Source organism: Polypterus senegalus, chromosome 15 (assembly GCF_016835505.1).
Source record: "Polypterus senegalus isolate Bchr_013 chromosome 15, ASM1683550v1, whole genome shotgun sequence".
Classification (NCBI taxonomy): Eukaryota; Metazoa; Chordata; class Cladistia; order Polypteriformes; family Polypteridae; genus Polypterus; species Polypterus senegalus.
The window spans coordinates 13,809,783-13,827,355 of record NC_053168.1 but is presented as its reverse complement, the minus strand read 5'-3'; the positions used below and the strand labels follow the sequence as shown (position 1 = coordinate 13,827,355).

Genomic DNA, 17,573 nt, shown 5'->3' with positions numbered 1-17,573 from the left:
AAATCAAAAAATATCAATAATAAATCAGTAAACAAAGAAAGTTCAAAAATTACATAAATACTAAAACAAATAAGTTAAAAGAACTGATTAGAAGATAAACAATTTACAGAAAAACAATGGATATGAAAAAAATTCATAAATCTATACTAATAAAAGTATAGATTACAAAAGTTAAGATTACTTACAAAAGTTAAGCAGGTTTCATTTAGAAATTCTACGTGTAACGATCATAACTGAATCCTACTTACGTACATATATACGGCCATAGCCTGCAGCTCGGTCGCCGTGTGAGGCGGAGTTGCGTCACCCATCACCACGCCTCCCATGTAGTTGGCTGCCTGCCTATATTGCATCCCCCATAACCACGCCTCCCATGTAATTGAGTGCCTGCCCATATAAGGCCGTCCATCAGCAGCAATCCAATAGACATGCTGCCGCTGCGAGGCGTTTGTAATGCCTAAGACGAATACGATATTCGCGAGATACAAGCTTAGTGAGAAGACGCAAGGTATAAACGAGACTTTTGATCACTTTGTAATGGAGTTAAAATTGCTGGTGAAGGACTGTGCTTAATCAAGCGAAGATGAGATGGTCAGGGATAGAATAGTGTTTGGCACAAACTCAGCAAAAGTGCGAGAAAAACTTTTAAGTGCTGGGTCTGAGCTAACATTAAATGAAGCCATGGACATCTCAAGATAGCACAAGCACAGCTGAGAACCTTCCATCCATGTAATTCAAGCGGCTCACGTGAACTGACTGTGAACGCAGTACGCAGACAACAAGCAAGCGCTCCAAAGGGCGCTGAACAAAAAACACATTACACAATTGAGAAGGCAGCAAAAGAATATGAAGCGAGTGACACATACAAGCATATTCATAAGTGCAGCTACTGCGGAAGCAAAGCACACGGTGGAAAAAGTCAATGTCCCGCTAAAGGAAGACAGTGTAAAAAAAAACCCGTGCATGCAGTGTGTCACATCTCAGATAAAGAGGAAGACGAGCTGTTTATTGATGCAGTAAAAAAGGAATCGACGAATGAAACCTGTTAACTTTACAACGATTGACAAACATGGAATGTAACTTGAACACATCCTACAAATACGAACCTGATTGAAAGAAATAATGATAATCAAATCCTTCATGACAGCAACACTCATAACAGTCACAAAACAATGACATTGACGATCATGTTACGTTTTTTTTTAAATGTTTCCTTTTCTTTTTCATAACTTCTTTAACACACTACTTCTCCGCTGCGAAGCGCGGGTATTTTGCTAGTTACTAATAAAATTGATACCAGAGTTACTCATATAAAGTTAAAAGCAATCGAAAACAAGTGTGTTTTAAGTCTTGATTTAAACATTTGAGATGAAGAAGCTAACCTAATTTCAATTGGCAGAGCATTCCATAACTTTGGTGCTCGAACTACAAAGGCACGATCACCCCTTGTCTTCATCTTAGACTTTGGCGCAACCAACAATTGCTGTTGAGGGGAACGTAAAGAGCGGGCTGGTGTATATGGAACCAGCAACTCGGCCACATAGGATGGGGCAACACCATATAGCAACTTATAAACCAAAAGTAAAATTTTAAAATAAATCCTAAATTCAACTGGGAGCCAATGAAGCAAGGCCAGAATTGGAGTAATGGACACAACTTTCTGAGACCCAGTAAGAAAACGAGCAGCAGCATTCTGAGCCATCTGTAGCCAAGAAAGAATTCCAGAATAAAGGGAATTACAATAATAGAGGCCGATATAATAAAAGCATGGCATGCATTCTTCAAATCAGAGTGCCCCAGAAATGGCTTGACTCTAGTAAACAGTCTAAGCTGAAAAAAACAGCTCTTAACAATGGACGAAATCTGTTTATGCGAGTCTTCAGGTTCCACCTATGGTAAAACGTTAACATGATACAAAGTTATTGTCTGATTTTATCACTCTTTAATTTAATATTGTTTTTTATAAGTATGCTGCTGCTGGACTATGTGAATTTCCCCTTGGGATTAATAAAGTGTCTATCTATCTATCTATCTATCTATCTATCTATCTATCATATAGTGCCTTTCACATCCATCTATCTATCTATCTATCTATCTATCTATCTATCTATCTATTATATAGTGCTTTTCACATTCATCTATCTATCTATCTATCTATCTATCTATCTATCTATCTATCTATCTATCTATCTATCTATCTATCATATAGTGCCTTTCACATCCATCTATCTATCTATCTATCTATCTATCTATCTATCTATCTATCTATTATATAGTGCCCTATCTATCTATCTATCTATCTATCTATCTATCTATCTATCTATCTATCTATCTATCTATCTATCTATCTATCTATCTATCTATCTATCTATCTATCTATCTATCTATCTATCTATCTATCTATCTATCTATCTATCTATCTATCTATATCTATCTATCTATCTATCTATCTATCTATCTATCTATCTATCTATCTATCTATCTATCTATCTATCTATCTATTAAAGTAAAGATCGGAACCAAGGATAACCCCAAGATTTTTGACGTGGGGTTTGCAAAACCCAGCTAATGAGCCGAGCTGATCCCTGACAGCCCCATCAGAAGCCATTGGTCCAAATACAATAAACTCCTTTCTTTATTTTCAGATATTGTATAATGGTCACAGTTTGCTGGTTCTGTTTTGGCTCATTTTGTATCTCTTTATTGTTTGGCTGCTAATGAAGGAAAAAGAAACAGTTGAGGGGTCTGAGTCTTCAAGTGCAGGTCATTTAAAATGAATTAAAAAGAAGTTAATTAGCAATCAAAAACAGGTCACTCATTAAGAAAAGGGTTAGAAAGAAAACCTGCAGCCACTGCGGCCCTCTAGGACCGGAAATTGAGAACCCTGCTCTAAATCTTAATTCATTGGAATTAATTCATTACATATTGTATCAGTGTAGCAGTGTAATAATGTTGAAAAAAGAATGCTTGGCCAATGAATGGCACATACCTGCGCCCAGCCACATTCACGCATACATACACCAGTCAGCCTGTCTTTTCTGGGATGTGGGAGGTAAATGGAGATCCTGGAGAAAACCTTCCTGGGCCTTGGTGAACCCGGCCTAAAACAGACTGAGTCTGGTGTCTCACTCCTGCTCCTCAGAGTTTGAAGGCGGCAGCATTAAGCGCTGCGCTGCTCTGCCAGATGAATTTGTTATAAACCCAGCTGGACAGACTGTGAACTTCGAAGTTTGCTACATATGCCATTGAAATTCTTTTGTGTCTACAGTAGCTAATTAGGAATAAGTACAGCGTGCTTGAATTTATTTTCAGCTTTTCCAACATGCATAGAAAATGCTCATCATAATAATTGAAATAGTTTTAAGTGAAACCATGTGTCAGAATGTTTGTTTTCCATGAGTGTAGTACGTGTTAAGCATTGAATGCTGTATTAGTTTGCCAAAGATGGAAAATGATAAATTACTCTGTCACTGTCATGGTATGCCATTAGCAACATTTGTATCTAATTTTATGGCTTTACCAGATCCACTGGGTATTTAGTTTGTTTTTTTCACACTTTATGCATACTTGTAAAGCTGTGGCCTAGTGGCCATGGCATGGGAATGTGAACCGCACATTGGATGGTTCAATCGGCGCCACTGAGTGTCAGTGCGGCCTCAGGTGATGGGAGTGACAATCCTGCCACCAACCCCCAAATGTACCCTGCATGTTGGAGGACCTGCTTGCTGGATGCAGAATGACGTCTTACCCAGGATGGAGCAATTGCAGGTTAAGGGTCATGCTCAAGGGTCCAATTGCCATTATTCAGGCCTTTTAGTTGACTCTCTCTTGCATGTGTGTGACAACATATATATATATATATATATATATATATATATATATATACTGTATATATATACTGTATATATACTGTATATATACTCACCTAAAGGATTATTAGGAACACCTGTTCAATTTCTCATTAATACAATTATCTAATCAACCAATCACATGGCAGTTGCTTCAATGCATTTAGGGGTGTGGTCCTGGTCAAGACAATCTCCTGAACTCCAAACTGAATGTCAGAATGGGAAAGAGAGGTGATTTAAGCAATTTGGAGCGTGGCATGGTTGTTGGTGCCAGACGGGCCAGTCTGAGTATTTCACAATCTGCTCTGTTACTGGGATTTTCACGCACAACCATTTCTAGGGTTTACAAAGAATGGTGTGAAAAGGGAAAAACATCCAGTATGCGGCAGTCCTGTGGGCTTAAAATGCCTTGTTGATGCTAGAGGTCAGAGGAGAATGGGCCGACTGATTCAAGCTGACAGAAGAGCAACTTTGACTGAAATAACCACTCGTTACAACCGAGGTATGCAGCAAAGCATTTGTGAAGCCACAACACGCACAACCTTGAGGCGGATGGGCTACAACAGCAGAAGACCCCACCGGGTACCACTCATCTCCACTACAAATAGGAAAAAGAGGCTACAATTTGCACAAGCTCACCAAAATTGGACAGTTGAAGACTGGAAAAATGTTGCCTGGTCTGATGAGTCTCGATTTCTGTTGAGACATTCAAATGGTAGAGTCAGAATTTGGTGTAAACAGAATGAGAACATGGATCCATCATGCCTTGTTACCACTGTGCAGGCTGGTGGTGGTGGTGTAATGGTGTGGGGATGTTTTCTTGGCACACTTTAGGCCCCTTAGTGCCAATTGGGCATCGTTTAAATGCCACGGGCTACCTGAGCATTGTTTCTGACCATGTCCATCCCTTCATGACCACCATGTACCCATCCTCTGATGGCTACTTCCAGCAGGATAATGCACCATGTCACAAAGCTCGAATCATTTCAAATTGGTTTCTTGAACATGACAATGAGTTCACTGTACTAAAATGGCCCCACAGTCACCAGATCTCAACCCAATAGAGCATCTTTGGGATGTGGTGGAACGGAGCTTCAGATCCTGGATGTGCATCCCACAAATCTCCATCAACTGCAAGATGCTATCCTATCAATATGGGCCAACATTTCTAAAGAATGCTTTCAGCACCTTGTTGAATCAATGCCACGTAGAATTAAGGCAGTTCTGAAGGCGAAAGGTGGTCAAACACCGTATTAGTATGGTGGTCCTAATAATCCTTTAGGTGAGTGTATATATCTATATATCTATATATCTATCTATCTATCTATCTATATATATATATAGTGAGGCTAAGGATCTGTGCTGGTATCCAGATGGTTACTGGTTTGAATCCCCGTCACTGCCAATAGAGATCCTACTCTGCTGTGCCCTTGAGCAAGGCCCTTAACCTGTAATTGCTCCAGGGGCGCTGTACAACAGCTAACCCTGTGCTCTAACCCCAAGGGGTATGTAAAAACTAACAAATTCCTAATACAAGAAATTGTATAAGGTGAAATAAAAAACAATAATATAACAAGAATATATACAGGTATATATATATATATATATATATATATATATATATATATATATATATATATATATATATATATATATATATATATATATATATATATATATATATATATATATATATACTTTACTGTCAAATAATGCAAAGAGTACGAGACACGTGTTTCGTCCTTATTTGGGCTCATCGGGCGTACACACTCCACTGCACCTCTTGCGGGAATCGAACCTCGGGCATCAGCGTTAGAGACAAAGTCCCTTTATGCCGCGCCACGGCGTGTGGTTCGTTTATTCGACAGCCTGGAGATCGGAGTAATTACATTCATAGCATCCGTAGTCTCGATCTGATGCGTTACTTGGTAGGTAGCCACCCATACAATCAGATTGAGACTCAGACTATAGATGCTTTGAATATATATATATATATATATATATATATATATATATATATATATATATATATATATATATATATATATATATATATATATACAGGGTAAGGCAGAAAACTAGGTGGAGTGACAGATGTGCGGTAGGTGGCGTTAGGTTCGCGAAGTCTTAGCATTTTTTTATTTTCTTTTTAGTTGAAGCCATGGAGCCGTGGATGATAGAACACCGCGTTTTTGCGTATGACTGTTTGTCAAGAACAACCAATCTATTACCGCAGTTCAGCGTGAGTTTCGTTGCCATTTCCATATCCACAGAAATAAAGCTGTTCCCGCTCGTAACACTATCCTACGTTCGGTTAAAGCACTTCAACACGAGGTACACTATTGAACGAAAGACCGCCGGGGGCTACACGAACAGCACGTACCCCAGAAAATGTGGAAAGCGTACGACTAGCCCTGCTGTGCAGTCCAACTCGATCTGCTCAGAAGTATTCTTCTGAAATTGGCCTCAGTAATTGTTCAGTAAGGTGTATTTTGCATTTAGACCTACATTTCCATCCCTACAAATTGGCCGTTGTGCAAAAGTTGAAGGCCGGGAATTACGTACAGCGGCTGAACTTAGCACATGAAATGGAAGCAATTTTTGAGCAAAATGACAACCTCATTTTGTCCATGACTGATGAAGCACAGTTTCATCTCAATGGCTTGGTGAATCAACAAAATTGCCGTTATTGGACTTCTGAAAATCCGAAAAAATTACATGAAAGACCGCTGCACAGCCCGAAAGTGGCGGTTTGGTGCACTATGGACAGAGCGATTTTGAAAAGAGTGGAGGCCAACTTCCATGAAGGCCTTCAGAAATGCATCAGTGATAACGGACACCACATGGGAGATGTTGTTTTCCACACTTGATTTTGTCAAATGCTATTTCAATATGAACTCAAATGTTTCAATAAATTTCTTTGTAAGAAAAAATTTACAATTTTGTGATTTAAAAAAAAAGTCCATCCTTTCTGCCTCACCCTGTATATATGTGTATATATGTGTGTGTGTGTATGTATATACAGTATATATATATATATATTGTGATGCCTGGGCATGTACAACTGCTCCAACCCCGACACAGACAGGCAAGTCACTAATTCTAGGCCACACAACACAAGATTTATTTATACAGTTGCACTCCACAGCACACAAGGCAAAGCACAGTCTTTTCGCCTTCAGTCTTCCACACAGGCTTTGTCCTCTTCCTTTCGACTCCGGCCATTGGATGCTGGCGACTGGCCCCTTTTTATAGGGCACCTGGAAGGAGCTTTTTCTGGAAAAAGAACAGCAGAGAAAGTACGTGTGAGTACGGAGTGCGGAGCTATGATGAAAATGATAATTCAGTGCATATACAGAATATCAGGGTTATACTAAAACGAGCTGATAACTGAACCTCTTGACCGGACCTTCATGCTGTACAGATTGAGTTTGCCGCCACATAATTTGCTCTTTGGAGAAGAAGGCTGTGTGAGTTTCACGGTCAGATTTACATATTGGCCATTAAGTGTACATTAATGTATTTATTAATTCCATTTTTTTTTTCCAATGCAGATTCTCCTGCAAGGCAGAAACCCTGGCATAGGTTGGGAATATACACTTCCAAAGTCGGAGCCTGACAGGAAGCCAATACCAAAGCACAACTTCACCTGGGCCATCGTCCGGTCTCAGTGCTCTGTGTCCTGTGGTGGAGGTAATGTTTTAACATGAAAATATTCTCCATTTTTAACAGTAAGTTACAGTTTCTTAGAATCCTAAGAATTTGTTTTTTAAACAAATGTCATGCCGGGTCATTTTCTAAACCCACTTAATCCAGAATCGAGTCATGGGGATACTGGAGCCCATCCTAGCTGGCACAGGTGGCAAGGCAGGGTGTCTAACTAACTACACAAAAACATCAGCACTCCATACACCTTTGATGTCATGCTTGTTCATTTTCTTTCTTTATTAATAAACTAAAGCTTCCCATTTTGCATATAAAGTTTACAACCTACAGAGCTGCCTTTCTTTCCTACTGGTGACATGGTGGCTCAGTGGTTAGCACTGCTGCCTCACTAATCCAGCTTCATGGGCTTGAATCCCACCTCTGCCCCCCCGTGCTTGTTCTCCCCTTGTCTCTGTGAGGCTTTCTGTATAATACAGTATACCCTTCTCTTGTTTTCCTTCCACACCCCAAACACATCAGCGCCGTGACCTGCTATGAGAGCAGACAGTTCGTCCATCTTATTTCAGAGCAATCAAATGTTACCCTTTACAACGTATGGCAGACCACTTCTGGATCCCTTCTGCCTTGTTTTTATTCTTGTCGTGAATCAGTTTACTGTTTAAATGATTACCAGGTGAGGAGACAATTGTGAAAACAACACACTGGAAATGCTGTGTGGGACCAGATGGCGTCAGTCCTTGAGTTCTTAGGGCCTGTGCTGACCAAGTTTGTGGTGTCCTCTGTCACCTGTTCAGTTGGTCCCCAGGCCTCCAGGAAGTGCCTTGCTGTGGAAAACATTCTGCATTGTTCCTGTCCCAAAGAAGTCAGGTGCCTCTTCATCTAATACAGACCAGCAAACCTTATGTTTAATACAACCAGATTCCAAAAAAGTTGGGACACTAGACAAATCGTGAATAAAAACTGAATGCAATGATGTGGAGGTGCCAACTTCTAATATTTTATTCAGAATAGAACATAAATCACGGAACAAAAGTTTAAACTGAGAAAATGTATCATTTTAAGGGAAAAATATGTTGATTCAGAATTTCATGGTGTCAACAAATCCCAAAAAAGTTGGGACAAGGCCATTTTCACCACTGTGTGGCATCTCCCCTTCTTCTTACAACACTCAACAGATGTCTGGGGACCGAGGAGACCAGTTTCTCAAGTTTAGAAATAGGAATGCTCTCCCATTCTTGTCTAATACAGGCCTCTAACTGTTCAATTGTCTTGGGCCTTCTTTGTCGCACCTTCCTCTTTATGATGCGCCAAATGTTCTCTATAGGTGAAAGATCTGGACTGCAGACTGGCCATTTCAGTACCCGGATCCTTCTCCTACACAGCCATGATGTTGTGATTGATGCAGAATGTGGTCTGGCATTATCTTGTTGAAAAATGCAGGGTCTTCCCTGAAAGAGATGACGTCTGGATGGGAGCATATGTTGTTCTAGTACCTGAATATATTTTTCTGCATTGATGGTGCCTTTCCAGACATGCAAGCTGCCCATGCCACAAGCACTCATGCAACCCCATACCATCAGAGATGCAGGCTTCTGAACTGAGCGTTGATAACAACTTGGGTTGTCCTTGTCCTCTTTGGTCCGGATGACATGGCGTCCCAGATTTCCAAAAGAACTTGAATCGTGACTCGTCTGACCACAGAACAGTCTTCCATTTTGCCACACTCCATTTTAAATGATCCCTGGCCCAGTGACAACGCCTGAGCTTGTGGATCTTGCTTAGAAATGGCTTCTTCTTTGCACTGTAGAGTTTCAGCTGGCAACGGCGGATGGCACGGTGGATTGTGTTCACTGACAATGGTTTCTGGAAGTATTCCTGAGCCCATTCTGTGATTTCCTTTACAGTAGCATTCCTGTTTGTGGTGCAGTGTCGTTTAAGGGCCCGGAGATCACGGGCATCCAGTATGGTTTTACGGCCTTGACCCTTACGCACAGAGATTGTTCCAGATTCTCTGAATCTTCGGATGATGTTATGCACAGTTGATGATGATAGATGCAAAGTCTTTGCAATTTTTCGCTGGGTAACACCTTTCTGATATTGCTCCACTATCTTTCTGCGCAACATTGTGGGAATTGGTGATCCTCTACCCATCTTGGCTTCTGAGAGACACTGCCACTCTGGGAAGCTCTTTTATACCCAATCATGTTGCCAATTGACCTAATTAGTGTTAATTGGTCTTCCAGCTCTTCGTTATTCTCAAATTTACTTTTTCCAGCTCTTGTTGTTACTTGTCCCAACTTTTTTGGGATTTGTTGACACCGTGAAATTTTGAATCAACATATTTTTCCTTTGAAATAATACATTTACTCGGATTAAACGTTTGATCTGTCATCTACGTTCTATTACAAATAAAATATTGACATTTGCCATCTCCACATCATTGCATTCAGTTTTTATTCACAATTTGTTTAGTGTCCCAACTTTTTTGGAATCCGGTTTGTATCTTACCATCATGGAGACCTTGGATTGGCTGGTCCTGGACTATATGGGTCTTCTTGTGGTAGACCACCTGGACCAACTGCAGTTTGCCTATCGGACAAAGACTGGAGTGGAGGATTCAATCATCATTCTGCTCCACAACACTGGACAAAGCTGGTAGCTCTTTGAGGATGATGTTTTTTGGGATTTGTCCAGCACCTTCAATACCAGTGGTCCTCAGTTACGGTCCTGGAGGGCCACAGCGGCTACGGGTTTTCATTCCAGCAAGTGTCCTAATTAGAATTCAGTCCTTGCTAGTAATGAAAGTTGGTGTTTAACTCTATACGTTGTTAGTGCTTTCATTCATCAAATACAAATTACTAGCCAACCCGCGGCATACCATACGCCGCATAATCAGGCCGGTTTTTTGATGATTTTTAAGCACAGGGAGAAAATTAACATTTGAAAAATCGGTAATGTAATAAATCAGCAAGAAAAGCAACATTATAACAATGCACGGAACGAACCAACACAGTAAAACAGTTTGCTATGGTGCACGTGGTCGTGCGTCGTAACCGAAAACTCGGTTTTCAAAGACTGCTTAGTTCATTGTGTTTTAACCTCAGTTGTAAAGGATTGTTTTAAGGATCCCATGGGATACCCCTCGCAAACCGTTTTACACGCTGCATATGGCGACTCACCTCCGCAAGAAACATGTCTCTATGAACAGGCAACGTGGCTCGGAGGTGCCAGGAGTTGGTGGGCGTGGCTCCTTCTGCGTGCGCCATAGGTGTCTTACTTGTCGGCGGCTCAGTGAGTCCACGCCCCTTCCGGCGTGCTTTCCATGGTTGTATTGCCTTAGTTAATTATATACTGCTCAAAAGAATTAAAGGAACACTTTTTAATCAGAGTATAGCATAAAGTCAATGAAACTTATTGGGATATTAATCTGGTCAGTTAAGTAGCAGAGGGGGTTGTTAATCAGTTTCAGCTGCTGTGGTGTTAACGAAATTAACAACAGATGCACTAGAGGGGCAACAATGAGATGACCCCCAAAACAGGAATGGTTTAACAGGTGGAGGCCACTGACATTTTTCCCTCCTCATCTTTTCTGACTGTTTCTTCACTAGTTTTGCATTTGGCTACAGTCAGTGTCACTACTGGTAGCATGAGGCGATACCTGGACCCTACAGAGGTTGCACAGGTAGTCCAACTTCTCCAGGATGGCACATCAATACGTGTCATTGCCAGAAGGTTTGCTGTGTCTCCCTGCACAGTCTCAAGGGCATGGAGGAGATTCTAGGAGACAAGCAGTTACTCTAGGAGAGCTGGAGAGGGCCATAGAAGGTCCATAACCCATCAGCAGGACCAGTATCTGCTCCTTTGGGCAAGGAGGAACAGGATGAGCACTGCCAGAGCCCTACAAAATGACCTCCAGCAGGCCACTGGTGTGAATGTCTCTGACCAAACAACCAGAAAGACTTCATGAGGGTGACCCAAGGGCCCCATGTCCTCTAATGGGCCCTGAGCTCACTGCCCAGCAGCATGCAGCTCGATTGGCATTCGCCATAGAATACCAGAATTGGCAGATGCACCACTGGTGCCCTGTGCTTTTTACAGATGAGAGCAGGTTCACCCTGAGCATGTGACAGAAGTGAAAGGGTCTGGAGAAGCCATGGAGAACATTATGCTGCCTGTAACATCATTCAGCATGAGCAGTTTGGTGGTGGGTTAATGATTGTCTGGGCATATCCATGGAGGGTCACACAGACCGCTACAGGCTTGACAAAGGCACCTTGGCTGCCATTAGGTATCAGGATGAAATCCTTGGACCCATTGTCAGACCCTATGCTGGTACAGTGGCTCCTGGTGCACGACAATTCCTGGCCTCATGTGGTGAGAGTATGCAGGCAGTTCCTGGAGGATGAAGGAATTGATACCATTGACTGGCCACCACACTTTCCTGACCTAAATCCAATAGAACACCTCTGGGACATTATGTTTTGGTCCATCCAATGCCACCAGGTTGCACCTCAGACTGTCCAGGAGCTCAGTGATGCCCTGGTCCAGATCTGGGAGATCCCCACAACACCATCTGTCATCTCATTAGAAGCATGCACCGATGTTGTCAGGCATGTATACAAGAACACAGGGGCCATACAAAGTGCTGCGTACAATTTTGAGTTGCTGCAATTAAATTTTGGCAAAATGGACTAGCCTGCCACATCATTTTTTCACTCTGATTTTTGGGGCGTCTTTGAATTCAGGGCTCTGTAGATTGATCATTTTCATTTCCATCAAACGATGTGGCATCCTTTCGTTCCTAACACATTACCCAGTCTATATCAGTATAGATATCCAGGAGGATTTCTTTTTCCCATTGAGATCTGATGTGTTTTTAAAGTGTTCCTTTAATTTTTTTGAGCAGTTTATATATAGATAGTTACTTTGTAGATCAGAGGTCCTCAGTTACAGTCCTGGAGGTCTGCTCTGGCTTCAGGTTTTCACTTTAACCAATTTCTTAATTAGAACCCTTTTATTTACTTCTAAAGCAATACGTTTCTTGGGCTTAATTTGAGTTTGCTTGCCTGCTACCATTCAGAACCCTTAATTGCCTACTTTAGATTTTAGCAGCCGCATTTGCTGTAAGTTTCAATTGTTGCCTGTTTTCTTAATCAGACATTAGTTAATAATGAGATGCAGAGAACCAATAAACCAGCAGCTCTCCCGCTAATGTGCTTACCATAAAGTGTTTAGAAATGAATGAGAGGGGAATTGGAAGGACCATTACGTTTAAATCTATTCTGGTCCACAAAACACATGGATAATGTTCTCACAGAAGGAAACTCTGCAGTGCAATTAAAATTTCTCTTGGATTAATACAAGCATCAACAAGCCAAATAGTTCAATACCAAGTTTCATTATCTGCATGGACTGCTTTCTAATTGGGAAACCAGTTGGAATAAAAACCTGCAGGCCACTGCGGCCCTCTAGGACCGTGATTGAGGACCCCTGATCAATACCATCCAGTCATCCCTGTAAAGGGGTAAACTCAGAGATATGCAGGTGGGTGATGATGCCTGTGGTGTCCTGGTGTAACTCCAACAGATGGCCCATCACAAACATTAACACTGCCTTTATGAATCCCATACCATAGGGCATATGCATTGCATTATGCATTACTACAAGTGTTTGTGATATGCCATCTGTTGGAATGACAAATGCAATGCATTTTATTACTATAAATGTTTCTAATGCACCCTCTATGGGAATAACGGAGACCAGGCAGCAACCAGATGGACACAAAGATATACAGACACACTGATGCTTATCCTTTTATTAAGGAGGACTAGCTAAGCTAACCTCTCAGATGGGCTGAAATCTTAATAATCAACATACACCTCAAGGTTAATGTTTGGAGTGCATCATCTATTGGAAAGTATTTTTGCAATGTATGTAGTACAGTGGTTCTCAACCTGTGGGGCGGGCCCCCCTAGGGGGGCGTGAAGTAACAAAAAGGGGGGCGCCAAGATGTGAAAAAAAGAAAACAAGAATCAAAAATATAAAAATAAAACATCTGCTGAAACCAAAACAAATTAACTTAAACTACTTTCTGATACTAGAACAATAAATATAGAGTTAGATAAATGTCGATAAAAGTTAAGTAGGTATAATAAAATATGCATCAACATTTCAAAAAAATGTCCGGGGGGGCGCAATTAAAACTGTTATGAAAACTCGGGTCGCAAATATTTAAAGGTTGAGAAACGCTGATGTAGTATGTGGCAGACGGCCAGGGTCCTTGCCCGGTTGGGATGCCCTTCTGAGGAGAGGACATATCAACAGCAATATGAGCAGTACAAGAGGGCAGCCTAACTAGTCTGCATCAGGGCCCTGCTAGGGCCCGTGGCCACCGATAGGGGGCGCCTGGACAGCTCAGGAGCCTTGGTCGGCAGCACTTCTGCCACACCCAGAAGTGCTGCAGGAAGATCGTCAGGGAACACTTTTGGGTGCGGTTTAAAAGAGGCCGCCTCTCTCCATTCAGGGAGCCGGAGTCGGGAGGCAGAGCACAGAGCTTGCGAGAGAGGAGTTAGGGTGGCGGTAAAAGAGAAGAAAGAAAGGAAAATGACAGAGCATTGTGGGGTTTGTGCACTGCGTGCATTGTGCTAAGAAGGAAGAAAATAAACGTGTCTGTTTTTGGACTTCTGTGTGCCCTGTGTCTATCTGTGTTGAGGTTGATCTTCCACACATAATAAAATGCATTATATTTGTCATTCCAACAGATGGCACATCAAAAACATGTATAGTAAAAAATACACTGCTGCAAAAGTTTGCAATGTGCCATCCGTTGGAATGAAATTCAATGCGTGTCTTTGTTATATACCATTTGGTATGAGATTCATAAAAGCAGTGTGAACGTTTGTGATGTGCCATCCATTGGTATGACAAATGCAAGGCATTTTATTATAACGAATGATAGAGACATAGCATCCGGAAGAGACACACAGATATACAGACATACAGGCACTTGTCAATCCAACAGATGGTGTATCAAAAACATTTGTAGCAATAAAATGCATTATATTTGTCATTCCAACAGATGGCACATGAAAAACATGTATAGTAAAAAATACACTGCTACAAAAATTTGCAATGTGCCTTCTGTTGGAATGAAATTAAATGCATGTCTTTGTTATATACCATTTGGTTTGAGATTCATAAAAGCAGTGTGAATGTTTGTGATGTGCCATCCATTAGTATGACAAATAAAAGGCATTTTATTATAACGAATGATAGAGACATAGCATCTGGAAGGGACACACAGATATACAGACATACAGCCACTTGTCATTCCAACAGATGGCACATCAAAAACATGTATAGTAAAAAATGCATTAGTGCAAAAGTTTGCAAAGTGCCATGTGTTGGAATGACATTCCACGCATGTCTTTGTTATATACCATTTGGTATGAGATTCATAAAAGCAGTGTGAATGTTTGTGATGTGCCATCCATTGGTATGGCAAATGCAAGGCATTTTATTATTACAAATGATAGAGACATAGCATCTGGAAGAGACACACTGATACACAGACATACAGGCACTTGTCAATCCAACAGATGGTGTATCAAAAACATTTGTAGTAATAAAATGCATTATATTTGTCATTCCAACAGATGGCACATGATAAACATGTATAGTAAAAAATACACTATTACAAATTTTGCAATGTGCCATCTGTTGGAATGAAATTCAATGTGTGTCTTTGTTATATACCATTTGGTTTGAGATTCATAAAAGCAGTGTGAATGTTTGTGATGTGCCATCCATTAGTATGACAAATGAAAGGCATTTTATTATAACGAATGATAGAGACATAGCATCTGGAAGAGACACACTGATACACAGACATACAGGCACTTGTCAATCCAACAGATGGTGTATCAAAAACATTTGTAGTAATAAAATGCATTATATTTGTCATTCCAACAGATGGCACATGAAAAACATGTATAGTAAAAAATACACTATTACAAATTTTGCAATGTGCCATCTGTTGGAATGAAATTCAATGTGTGTCTTTGTTATATACCATTTGGTTTGAGATTCATAAAAGCAGTGTGAATGTTTGTGATGTGCCATCCATTAGTATGACAAATGAAAGGCATTTTATTATAACGAATGATAGAGACATAGCATCTGGAAGGGACACACAGATATACAGACATATAGACACTTGTCATTCCAACAGATGGCACATCAAAAACATGTATAGTAAAAAATACACTGCTGCAAAAGTTTGCAATGTGCCATCCGTTGGAATGAAATTCAATGCGTGTCTTTGTTATATACCATTTGGTATGAGATTCATAATAGCAGTGTGAACATTTGTGATGTGCCATCCATTGGTATGACAAATGCAAGGCATTTTATTATAACGAATGATAGAGACATAGCATCCGGAAGAGACACACAGATATACAGACATACAGGCACTTGTCAATCCAACAGATGGTGTATCAAAAACATTTGTAGCAATAAAATGCATTATATTTGTCATTCCAACAGATGGCACATGAAAAACATGTATAGTAAAAAATACACTATTACAAATTTTGCAATGTGCCATCTGTTGGAATGAAATTCAATGCGTGTCTTTGTTATATACCATTTGGTTTGAGATTCATAAATGCAGTGTGAATGTTTGTGATGTGCCATCCATTGGTATGACAAATGAAAGGCATTTTATTATAACGAATGATAGAGACATAGCATCCGGAAGGGACACACTGATACACAGACATACTGTACAGGCACTTGTCAATCCAACAGACGGCGCACCAAAAACATTTGTAGTAATAAAATGCATTACTACAAAATTTTGTGATATGCCATTTGTTAGAATAACAAATTCAATACATATGTCTCTGTTATGCACCACTTGGTATGTGACTCATAAAAGCAGTGCCAATGTTTATGATGTGCCATCTGTTGGAATAAGAAACACAATGAATTGTATTACTATAAATGTTTGTGATGCACCAAGTGTTGGAATGACAGTGACATAGACATACCAACCAGAGGGACACACATATGCACTTGTCCTTTTATTAAGGTGGATATAAAACTCAATGTGGGTGTGTGTGTTTGTGTGTTTGTTCTTTATACAATTCCAGAACCTTGCTTCAATCTTAACAAACCTTTAAACACACATCCAAATTTGTCATTAAGAGACACTTGGATCCACATTATTGACCCTGCCTGAGGGTACTTAGGGTCTTTTTTTTTTCCATTTTACTACAGTGAGTTTTAAGGACAGTGCATTTGCATGGACTTTTGAACCCTGAAATCAATTTAATTAATTTCAGGCCTTAAAATCTGGGAAAAGGCACTGTCCTGTGATTTGTCACGCATAATTATTGTCTGAGAAATAAATATTTCCGTATGAATTCTATCAGAATTTCTACACATTGGCAATTGGCAAAGTTCTTTCTGCTGCCAGCTAGAAGTTGGATAGCTCTGCCTTGAAACTACTTAGCTGGGCAACACCATGTGCTGCTTTGTAGTTCTTCTTAAATGAGCAGGCGTGGAGTTTAGCAACAAAGCATTTGACTGCCTACTACACTGTAATTGGGATTTGTGTAACAAATACAGTTGGATTGGATTTGTGGAAACCCATACAGACACAGGGAGCACATGCAGCATCTGGGCACAGGATTTCAACGGTGCTGTCCTCACATACAATACAATACAATTTATTTCTGTATAGCCCAAAATCACACAGGAAGTGCCGCAATGGGCTTTAACAGGCCCTGCCTTTTGACAGCCCCCCAGCCTTGACTCTCTAAGAAGACAAGGAAAAACTCCCAAAAAAAACCCTTGTAGGAAAAATGGAAGAAACCTCGGGAAAGGCAGTTCAAAGAGAGACCCCTTTCCAGGTAGGTTGGGCGTGCAGTGGGTGTCAAAAGTCGGGGGTCAATACAATACAATATACAGAACAGAACAAATCCTTAAGACAGCATAATAATACAAATTTTAGAAGTACGGTTTAACAGTAGATGATATGACATAATTAGGTTT

General features: G+C 40.5%; 1 protein-coding gene across 3 annotated transcripts in view; it reads left to right on the top strand.

Moving 5' to 3' along the window:
* The window catches only part of LOC120515670 (A disintegrin and metalloproteinase with thrombospondin motifs 16), a 330,557-nt gene that overhangs the window by 222,963 nt on the left and 90,021 nt on the right, over positions 1-17,573 (top strand). For all 3 annotated transcript variants that reach the window (XM_039736888.1, XM_039736889.1, XM_039736891.1), the window contains one exon: positions 7,403-7,541. In XM_039736888.1, the coding sequence (XP_039592822.1) occupies positions 7,403-7,541 (139 nt within the window). The remainder of the gene's footprint in view (positions 1-7,402; positions 7,542-17,573) is intronic.